The 12,056-nt window shown below is 38.9% G+C and overlaps 1 protein-coding gene across 2 annotated transcripts in view; it reads left to right on the forward strand.

The window, feature by feature from the left end:
• Positions 1-11,660: 11,660 nt before the first annotated feature.
• Positions 11,661-12,056, forward strand: part of mamdc2a (MAM domain containing 2a) — a 28,028-nt gene continuing 27,632 nt past the window's right edge. Inside the window, exon 1 of one of the 2 annotated variants that reach the window (XM_015336416.2) lies at positions 11,661-12,048. In XM_015336416.2, the coding sequence (XP_015191902.2) occupies positions 12,018-12,048 (31 nt within the window). In that variant the 5' untranslated portion in view covers positions 11,661-12,017. The remainder of the gene's footprint in view (positions 12,049-12,056) is intronic. The other variant, XM_015336410.2, reaches the window with a different exon arrangement.

Raw genomic sequence — 12,056 nt, forward strand, 5'->3', positions numbered from 1 at the left:
AAACATTACACTACATTCCCGTTCTCTGTTCCAGGTCCTGCACATGTGTCATGTACAGTAGTCTAAAGTTTTCTGCAAAGCAGACTGAAGCCCTATGTCTTTATCTGGATATTTACTTGAATTTAGGCATCTCAGGAAAACATACACCTCATTATCTACTCTGGTCTCTGTGGTGATGTGATTTCTGAAAACAGGTCAGTGACTCGGGTTGCTAGGAGACATCTCGGGGTAAAGACCTATGGAGAGGCTGTTTTTTTATATTTCCAGACCTAAAGACATATTATGTCCATCATAATTTTTTAGTTCCAACATGAAAAAATAAGAAGTTGCTGTCAATAGCTAGTCACATACAACAAAGAGTGCCCTAAATTGAGACAGAGTTGAGTTGGGCTGAAATGTATTCCCAGGGCATGCCATTCTCCTGTATTAGGGCAGACCCAAGGACAATTTACCTTAGAAATAAACATGCATAGGAACAAATAGCCTGGGAACAGTAATTGGAGAATATACTATACTTTCTTCAGCAACATTGCGATGTATAATATTTTCAGCTCTGTATTTGCTACCATCCTCATCACAGTGGCTGCAAAGCTTGCTTGTGACAAAGTCATTCTGATTTTAGAGTCATCTGTGTCTGATTTGTTTGAGGGTTACCCATCCTCTGATGATGTCTCTATAGAAAAACAGGCAATAACCCCAAATAGTCAAGTGAGTCTTATTTATGTGCAGTGGGAAAACTACTTACTTGTTCAAAAAGTTAAGATTAAATATATATATATATATTTGTTTGTGGTCAAGAGTGACTACATCTGTATCTTTAAAAGTGGTCCTAGATGACATCCACATGTGGAAAACCACTGCGAGATGAAGACAAATCATCAATAATCAGTGTGCGCACATGCAGAGACCTACTAAATAAGAACTTCTACAAACAACCTTCTTGAATTACATTATTCCTGAATTGCATAAGAAAGGGAACCTCACCGGAAAAAAAATATATAAATGACAGTTTAATTTATAATTACACCTATAGATAAATTCACTTCAGAATCAACATACAGTACCATGCGGAATATAGAGTAGTTTGATTTTTTTTTGTTTTAATTTGTAATCAGACATTCTTTTCCACTTTAATCCCCCTGACTTTGAAATTGCATCTGTTCATACGCCAGCTCGCTGCAGAGAGATGAAGATGATACTGTATACATTGATCCTCCAAACTATGCATGGTTATGGCAGTACTGCTTTTAACCAAAGCTAAAGATGCAAATAGTGCAATTAAGAGATGCGAAGGAGGACAGAAGCAGCTCTTAGTAACACAGCAAGCTCACAGGGGTTGCTTTCACATTCTGATAGACTACAATGATGTTCCAGCTCCAGTGCCGGGCAGTTTCTTTTGCTTAATGAATGAATCAAGTTTCAGCAATGTGTGTTATCCTTCTGAAACTATTCTCTTAATCTTTAAGCTTGTTTGTCTTGTGCTTAAACAGGTGAAAACCACGTGTGTTGTATTTGGGGGCACATGAACTCAAAGGAAGAGTGCATTAACATTTTTGAGGATCACACAAGGTTCACTGTAGTTGACAGTGGCCTAACTGCAGCCTACTATGCACGTAAATTTACTTTAATGTTTTTTGAAGGATTTGTTTTAAATCAAAATATTTATATTACAGATTGCTGTTAAACTCTTCAACAACCACTACCTTGTAGAATAACTTAATTTTTTAAAAACCCTGTCATCCCTTTCACATCCCTAACATGATCTAAAAGAGAAAACATGTTTTTGTAATAAGTATGAAACACGGCCTCAAGATTCTGCAGAGGCAAACACAAACATGGAAGTTTTGTAACTGTGGTAACCAGTGTTATTTTTTTGTTTCTGGAAACAAGATGCAGAGAAATCCTGTAAAACCATTCATCAGTGCTGCGCATGCCTGAGGCAAGGCCAGTCTTCAGCTGCATAGTAAGAAGAAATAAAACAAATGTTGTTTGATCTCTTTAACAGAATTTCAGGACTCGTGCCTTCTGATAATTAACCATGCTTTGGCAGGTCTGAAGGGTTATTAAAAAGGCTCATGTGAATGTCTGCAAAGCTTGACCTTTCTGAAGGAATTTAGTCATTTTCATTAATTCCTTTAGCAATGATCTGAATGAACATTAATTGCAAGAATGATGTGAAATAACCATTCATGTATCCTTGCACTGCAGTAGTTTAATCATGCAAAAGCTTTGTGAAACAACTGGAAACTGAAAACTCAGTGAAGCCGACAATATCTTAGCCAGGATTAAGTCTCTAGTTCAAGTTTATTGTCATTACACTCATACACGGGTACATGGTATAACGATATGCTATTTAGCTGGCTCTCAGATGGTAAATAGTCCAAAAAACAACAATACAATTGCATAAGAAAAGAAAGACAGACCACAGGCAATGTGCAAAACGACAACAAACAATTTGCAAAACAACAACAGGTAACAGGTAATGTCCAAAACCTCACTGATATTTTGGAAATGTCTTCAAATACAACTGATGGATGTTATAGTTATTAAAATAATGTCTATCCATTTTTAAAAGGAAGAATGGGAGTTGCTTGCTGTTTGCCCTTTTAATGAAATGGATGCAATCAACAATGAGAGACTCAATACTGTTATTTCGGTAATTCCATCCATCCATTTTTTAACTGTTTTATTCAATTCAGGATTGCAGGCGAGCCGAGTCTAACTTGGCAAGCAGAGGGTGCAAGGCAGGGTACACCCTGGACAGGACGCCAGTCCATTGTAGGGCACCCACGCAGAAACAAACTCCAACTCACTCACACCAGGGCCAGTTTTCCCAGAAGTGGTAGAGGAAACATGGGGGAGAACATACAAACTCCACGCAGGCAGCACCCCAAGAATTGAACCCAGGGCCCCCGCACTCCAAGGCAGCGATGTTAACCTCTGTGTCACCGATTCAGTTTTAATAAATGTTCATCGCGGGATTTCTAAACCAGATCTGATTGGACAGTAATCAAACCGTGACTGCTTTTGTCCGTCCCCTCATGTAGTGTTAGCTTCTGTTAGGTTGCTATGGTCTTTGATAACTTAAGTGTAAGCTACTACCATACTCCTGACTTAATTCAAATAAATGCTGAGATCTAAAGTGCAAATGTCACAATGTTTGAGTGTGACTGGTATTCCCCATAGAGTAAGATGTGGAAAGTGTACCTCTGCCCCATGCACTGGTGGGGAAAACCATGAAAAATGACACAGATGACTCAGTGGTGCTCATTTCAAAGAACACTCATGTTGTTACCCAGTACATCCTTTGCAACAAGCAAGTGGCTGCCAAATAGAGTGATATAAAAATAGATGGAAAATCCAATTTTTTATGAAACCATGGGACCTCCCCCCCCCCCCCCCCTTACCATTGTGAGTTTCACATTTATAACTTTGTGTAAGTGCAGAAAAATCATACTCTTATTTTACAGGTCTAGTTTACAGGTCTTTACAGGTAACATCCGTTCTCTAGTGGACAATAGGTCTGTACTGTATAAAGACCCCAAATCAGCAAAGTCAGCTATCTCAACAAGAATTAAAAGTGCTTCCTGTAGACAGGAAGATCTGCTACATATTAAGCCTTTAGCAATAGCCAGTGTAATGATAACATTAGACATTGTGAGTGTCATATAGTCATTGTATTCTTATTGTCTGAACAGATTTACCACTCCTTAAATCATGTAGTGAAATTTGCCAGATAAACCATTTCAAGTTTTCTTTCACTTCAGGGAGCTATCTCCTCCTTAAAAACTTATTTATACTCCTCAAAAAGCTCTATTGCAACTCTGTGAGTTGTACTTTTTTTTTTGTTTTTTTTTTGCGCTTTCACCCTTTGGGAAAAGGATTGTTTCCAAATACCACATCTTCACATTATGTAAGTGAAGCGCATGCTGTGAAACAGGATTATGCTTCAGTTCCCGACAGAGGGGAAATGGAAAGATTTTTGTCTACATCAGTGACTCTGAGGAGCAAAACGCACTGTGTACTAAGTAACATCGCCCTGCTTTATGACACAGAGGAAACAAATGGGGAGTAATCTTTCCCTGCTTCAAGCTTGGCTAAACGCATATCCAGTAGGAAGGAAGCTCAGGACTTATTGCACTGGGCATCACATATCGGCAGCAGCTGTGACCCAGATTCGGACTGCAAAACACTTTTATATACTTTGAGTACACAAAGCATTTTTTGGGTGTTGAATCATCTAGTAAATGTTCTCTACATGTATGTAATCAGAGTAACGAACGATAAACATGGCTGAAACGAATAAAGGTTATAAATAAGTTTGTTTTGAGAATAATGGCACAGTTTATGAAAAATGGGACACTGGAGGGATAAATTAGACCTCTAATACAGCACACGATTTTGCAAGAGAAGGAAGTAGAAAATACTAGCCTGTGCACTGCAAAACACACTGTTAAAAGTGAAAAGTTATTGTTCTGTGTAATGGAACAGAAGAATCATATATTTCATGCTATGCATCTTAGCGAACAACAGTTGAATTCTGGTGGTATCATAGTACATTCAGTACATTAACATGAGTTTAATTTGTTTTGTAACTCTTCAATAAATTGTTTTTTTTAACTTTGGTTTCAAGTAACTTTTCATTATTATTTAACTTGTGAAAAGGCATGGTTTGGATAATGTGTATATACAATTTGTACAATATTCTCTTTGTTTGAAGTTGCTGGAAAGCAGTCTCCTAAAGAATAGAAGGAAGCTGGACCAACTGCTGTGTGTCTAAAAGTGAAATGACTGATATTACAGCCATGTATTTCCTTTATCTCTAATGGGTGCATGCAGAAAGAGAACTCTGAGAAGGAAATGAAAGTCTCTATGTTGTGCAGAACGAGGCTATGCATTATTTATGGATCACAGGGTATTACTTTTTCAAACTTTGATTAATTTTAGGTTAATTAAAATTACATCTCTCTACAACTGTGTCTAAACAGAAAGCAAATCAGAACATATAACTAAACACTTAAGGATCTTATTTTTGAAACTCTGGGAAACACAGGTAACAATTACTATCAGGAGTTTCAGCCTTCTGCCAATCTGGAATTTGTGAAAAGGAAAAGGACTCATAAACTCAAGTATGCTTGCTTTATTACATTCCTCATTATATTGAAGACATATATACCTGACAATTATAAAGAAGGCTTGAACTTCTACGCTTGATATCGTAACATGGCATTTACGAACAGGTGACTATGAAGGCAGACGTATTTTATGGTTAAAATATATTTTCCTTCAAAGGGTGGATGGATGGAATGTGCCCTTTCGTGTTATGTAAGACAGTGGATACTTCATGTTTAGTAATTGGCAAGAGCTAATTCTGCAGGGCAGAGAAAAGAAAAGGGATTCAGATAGTCAGTTCAGACATTGATAATTGCAAAATTGGCTTGCAGTCATTGTTAGGTTTTCTAGTCCTGCCAAACACAGTTTCTAAAACTATTGCAGATGTGCTCATGATTACATAAAAGAGATCAAAACAATGGGTTACATGGATATCCTGACAGATACAGAAAGTACTTCTGAGTGCCAGATAGAAGTGAGTCCCAAATGGCATATAAAATCTGTAATATGTACATGACACAGCTATTAAAGTGATTACATATTTTTCCTACTCGCTTGTCTTCAACTGGATTACCAAGAGCCTGCTTGTCTGGGTATTGAAAAAGGAAGTCACTGTCTGAGCTTGTGGTCTGTCTTACAAGGTATACTGTATATTGTGTGTATTGTTTTTCACCTCAAACGTTTGTGTTATTTCCGTGAGCCTCTTCTCACTCTTCTCACAAATAAGATATTTTCTTCTAAAAATGAACTTCTCCATCCATATTCTAACTGTACTATATATAGGCTTTGTACCATAGATGACTGTAATTGTGGAGATTCATTATTGAATGTGTGCTTCATGTGAGATCTGTCTTTCTTCTTTTAAGAAACATCAACAGGTGTTTTTCAGAACTTTATTAGTTCATTAATTATAAGGTGATTGGTTGCTACACTGGTTTCAGTAAAATCAGTACATTTATAATATTCATTTACAATGGCAAATTATATATTTTAAAAGGTTTTATTTATGTATATTGAATTATTGTGGAATGGTTGTATAAAGAAAGGAATGGCATGCTTTCTTATTAAGAGCTTTGCGTGTAATGTTATAAAATCTCAACACAAATATAATTTTGTACATTTCTTCATGTAAATGAGGCCTTGAGCTACTTTTGGTGAACAAAATCATATCTTGCAGCTGTTATTTGATGCCTGCTTTGGTGCATTGTACAGTTACATCCCAAGTTTCTGATTTCCCCCTTCTGATTATAATGTTCATCTGTTAATTATTTTGAACAGATGAACAAGCATAGCTCTGCAGTATAGCTTTAATGTGATGTGGACAGCAATCCTGTCGGTTTTGTAATTTGCACTACTATCTGCTGCTTTCCACCTCTCCAGGGCAGCTGTAGGGTGGGATGGAGCATGCTCATTGCAGTGTCCACTTAGCATGCAATGATCACTTGTGCGCAGAGAGCAGAATACCCTTGGACAGTTCTAAATTACACTGTCATGGTGTTCTCTTAACATGACTGCAAGGAATTTTATACACATGCAACAGAACTCATTGAACCTGGAACAAGGTGACATAATCCACTAGGATCACTGGCCGACATTTTAAATCTTATGTGGTGGAAAGGCTGGCCCTTTGACCTACAGGAGTTCACCACTGTCTCAGGAGGCACTGAGTGGCTTGGATCTGGAAGGATCCCGAGAGACTGCGATAGGATTACAGTAGGGACAGAGGCTGAAGAATAGAATAGCAAAACATCCTAGAGATCTAAAACAAAACTAGGGTAGGAGGGGAGAGCAGTGGTTGGAGTTCCAAACTGGAGGATAGTGGGTTGAAATCCTAGGTGGGACACTGGGATTGAACTCACATTGTTCCAGTACAGTAAGTGTACTGCACCAGGTCAGCAGTGTACACAAACAAGAAGAAATAATTCTCAATTGGTTTGCCTGGTAAAATAAAGGAATAGAGAAATAAAAAGATATTCAGCGTAACCTTACTTTGTTCCCCAAAGAATACATCTGGTTCTCCTGATGGTTCCCGACACAAGGTTTATGTAACTATAAATGAGTTGTATAAAGTTGGAGTTTATAGAGTGAGATAAGATTTATGTTCCTGACAACCTGAGACCCTGAGGCTTTGATAAACATTTGGTTAATAATAAATAGCAGCTTTATAGTCCCGGAAATTAAATTTGTACGTTTCATTACTAATTTTGCTTCCTGAAATTAAAAAGTGTTTTTCTTAAGTGAGGTGGGTACTTACAAGAAAATGTAGGGGATAATGTTGAAGACCTAGACTGTTCAGTCATCGATAATGCATGGCAGGTGTTAATAAGCGTCTTTCAGGACCCTACGCAGACAGCACAATCCGAAAGGGAGTGAACAGACATGGGGAGGAAAGGAGGAACTGGGCTGGTAGATGAACAGGGTGACGAAGGTGCTCGGTGCATGGGGGGGGGGGGTGGCCCAGGCAAACAAGTCCGAAGGGTGTTCGTAGGGAAATCCGTGGGGAGGCAAATGTCCAAAGCCGGGTGATCAATCCAAGACAAAGACAAACGAAGTTAAAGGCCGGAACGGGATCCGGCGAGGGGTCGGGGGAATAAAAAGGGTAACAGGGCCAGGAGCTCCCAGCCCCAGACACAGATGGTCAGGACGCCGGGGAAAAGGCTTGCCTTCGGACAACCCGGAAAACAGGCAAGCCTTGTGGCGTCCATCTTCCAATACTGAGCATGGAATAGTGGGAGCGTCTGGCTTTTAAGGGGGAGACTGGAACAGGAGGCAGGTGCAGGAGATCGGGTAAAATGCGAAAGAGCCGGAGCGCCTTTAAGGGGGAGGGATTAGAATCGTGATAGCAGGTCCGAAACAGACTGAGACTTGAGAGTAATTAATTACTTATTGTCATCCTTATGAATGAGCCTGCTTAAGATGATTCATGAACCTAAACTTCTTATTCAGAAACATAATATACTTGATGCAGAAATACATTCTTAACCATATTCATCAGATTTGTTATCAATGGAATACAACTCTTCTTGAATCAAAAACAAAGTATTTGCATTTCATATTAGTTTTCTGCTAGTCGCTTTCTGCTAGTCTGCTATTCTTCTCAGCTCAGTCGGATGTTGAAAACCACTCTAGATAGAATTGTTACTCTTTTGGATTCCTTTAGTAATACAGAGAAATAAGCAATGAAGATCTGTGATTAGCGGCTACACAGTTTCAGGAAAATTATAATAACAAAATCTCAGTGGCCATAGCTGATTAGTTGGATTTTCTCAAGGGGATATATTACACATACCTTAAATCCAAAACTTGGACTTTCTGTTGTAATTCCTAACATTGCAGTTGCTTACATATTTTTGTCAGTCTGCTTCTGGCTGTGTCAGTGGCTTTAAATAATGCATTTTCAGCATATTAAAACAAATAAAGAACTATCACTGTTTGGGAATAAGTAATAGGGTTATTCCAATGCTGAAAAGAGAAGAAAACACAACGTTTCGGTTGTGAAGCCTTCTTCAGGTGTGAAAAAGACAGGGCAAACAGCAAAGACTGAATAGCACAGGAGAACAAAAGCTGGGAGAGGGGAGGAGGCAGGAGAGGCAGAGAGGCCACCCAGGAAGTGCAAAGTGGAGAGGGATGGAGAAAGGTGTGAAGTCAAAACCGGCATGAGAATAGAGGTTTACACAAAAATAAATCAGTAATTGAGAGAAGGGGGACAGTGTGAACCTAGTTTCAGGATGAGTTTCATTTCTGTAGTCTTTCTGCTATGGGATTTGAGAAACCCTTCTTTGAGAACAGAGACAGAGAGATCAGTGTGATCATGGCTGTCTGAGGTGAAACAGCCCTAACATGTTCTCTGAAGCGGTCTCCTAGTCTCCTTCCGGTTTCCCCAACGTACTGTAGGTAGCTGGGCATTTTCTGCAAGAGATACAGTAAATGAGGTTGCTGGAGGTACAGGATGTCATCTGGTTCATCCAGAATTGACCTGAGGGGCCCTGAATGAGCCTGTTGTTAGATATGTATTTGCAGGTGATGCAGCGAGTTCTGTTGCAGGAGGTTGGTGAGGATGATTCCTGAGTGTAGTCAAGGGAGTTGTGAACCAAAAGTTTACAAAGATTGGGTAGTTCTGGTAGTCAGTGGTAGGATCCTGTTGGAGAGGACGGTAGGCAGAAGTATCAGTTAATTGTCTGGAGGCTATCAGTAAAGGTCTTTGTGCCACACCACAACAGCTCCTCTTTTGTTCTCTGGTTTGATGACAATATCATCCCTGTTGCGGAGAGATTGGAGTGCCTGAAGTTCTCCTTGTGTGAGGTTAGACCTGTGTTTTCTGGGTGTGGCAAAGGTCTTGGGAACTTGAATGTTGCATTTGGTTGATAAAGTAATCAACTGTTGGAAAACAACCGGAAGGGGGAGTCCAAGAGCTCTGTTTAGGACTGATATTGTTAATCAGTTAATCATTGATATTGGCATCAGTAACCAGGTTGTTGTCCGCTACCGATGAGGAGGAGTTGTCAGCAAAATGAGCTTTGAGCTGAATCCTGTGGTAAAAATGATTGAGATTGACTTGAGTTTACGGGATGTTCAGCTTCTTGGGGACTGGAGCAAAACCGGGGCCTCTGCTGAGAAGAGATCGCTCATCCTGTGAAAGGTAAAGGTCAGAGGGTATAGTAACCACAGGGTTACGATTGGTTGAGGTAGTAGGGGTGTTGATGGTCTTTTTCTGTCAAAGATGAATGAGGTTTTTATCCTTCTCTGAAGTGAGGAACTGGTAGAGTTGGGAGTTGAGAGATCTGATGAGATTAGTTATAGTTATATATGCCGACCTATCTGCAATGGGGCAGGATTTTCCGAATGTGCTGGCCATATTTAACATCAACACCGACATAACATGAACAGGATTTTTCTTTACCTACAAAATAAGTTTGCACACACTCTGACCAGGAAAGCATTTACAAAATAAACAATTTTGCAGCAAAGACTTCTTAGACTTTCAGTCTACAGCCCTTGGATTAGCAAATTAAATCATTATTTTAACACCATCCAGAAGTATGATGTGCATGCATCTGAATTGGAGCATCTTAATTTGCAGTGGCCTGGACCTTTCTAATTCCCTGAATGGCTCTGGTGTCATGACGTGTGAAGTAAACAGATTGCTGTAAAGAAAAGTGCGTGAAAACTCTGTAGTTACTGTGCTCTCAATGATATGAGCTTCACTTTAGCCCATAGTATGTTTTGCTCAAGCTTTTTTCTCCACCCTATAAAATCTTAACCCTCTGTTCCATTACCTCATTCCCTCTCTCATTTCTGCCACAAGTGCCACAGTTTCAGAGTGGCATTGTCATCATTAACAGCGTTCTACCATCCCTAGCTCTGTACACAGCACTTAAAAAATATGCTCCACCCCTTACATTATCTAAAAAAAGCATGACAAGTAATTTGGAATGAAACAATAAAAAGATAAATTGAGTCCAACGTCATCCATCACTTTTTCCTGGGAAAATCCCAGGGGTTGTCCAGGCAATTTCTGCAACAACTGTTTTCTATTTCAAGCGACCAGCCTGAATGTGGCATACGTTGTGAAAACATTATCTTCCCATTATTATTAGCAGTAGTGGCAGCTGTAGTGAGTTATTTGTACACGTTGTCTGGTTGTTAGATCGATGCATAATTGAACTGTTTTTGCCATGGAAAAGCTGACACGAAAAACCAAGACAAAGTTTGAATAATTATGTTTTCCAGTGTGTGAGAGAAAGAGCAATGTTGATATCCTGTCTGTGCAAACAGAAGCCTTAAATAAAAGATTCCCATCATCTGATACAAACACAAAAAACAAAACAAACACAGCGAGTTCCTCCTGGTGAGGTGTGTTTTTTTTTCGAAAAAGATATTTCAGAGTGAAGCCCTGTGTTGAATGTATATACTGAAGCGTGACTCCAGGACACAACACTTTGCTTAATGAGTTGCTGAAGATTTTACATAATTATACACACCGGCTATAAAGCTCTTTTTAATTAAAGAAATATAAAAAGCTCACACATATGCAGAATTTGGTCATATTCAAAAAACAATTTTCATATTCAACAATATACTATATATTTCAACAATGGTCATATTCCTTTGAAACAATGATATTCTGTATTTATTTATCTTAATATTCACAAACTAAGTAATTAATTATATTGTGTCAAAATTTACCATACACAGATTCGATCACATACTGTATCTATGGGGATGCATGTGTAAGTATTAATAACCTCCTTCTTAGCTCTATTCATTCAACTGGAAGCTCGATGACTAGTCAATTGTTTAACCGACAAAATTGTTTTTTTCTTGTTTGCAATTTCAGCAAAGTTCATCAGCATAAGTATTATCTTGTCAGTGATGCTTGCTCCTACAAGATCAGCTACAGTATATGCCCCACTATATGTGGTAATTATAGTGTGTAAAAAACTTCAACATTCAATAGAATGGATTAGAACAGCATTAATGTGGGCAACAGAAGACAAAAAGAATGAAATATGGGTCACGGTCAGCGGAGGCAATATATTTTATGAATTTATGCAAACATTGGTTTGACAGATTTTTCTGTCGGAAAGAAAAATACCATCATGAATAGGCACTCTCTACAGAGGTGTATCCTTCAGAGTTTGGTATGTATTGCAAAACCCTCCCTCCCTCTCAGTGCTCTGCAGCATGCCAAATGCACTCTCACAGCTGAGATTAAACCATGCTAATGTGATAACTGGGGGAAAATTTGATTTTCTCTCAACACTCCGGACAAGGCTCTCAGTTGCTCCTCAAGATTATTTCGGATGTGTCCTGCACATGCATGCTGTGTTTTTTTCTGCTTTGATTTCTTCAAAAACAGAGAACAATAACTGCTTTTGCTCCTGCTTTTGAAAACCAGCTGAGCAATGTTTCCATATTATTTCTTGACTCTACAAGGTAGGTCT

This window comes from Lepisosteus oculatus, chromosome 3 (genome assembly GCF_040954835.1).
Source record: "Lepisosteus oculatus isolate fLepOcu1 chromosome 3, fLepOcu1.hap2, whole genome shotgun sequence".
NCBI classification, from domain to species: Eukaryota; Metazoa; Chordata; class Actinopteri; order Semionotiformes; family Lepisosteidae; genus Lepisosteus; species Lepisosteus oculatus.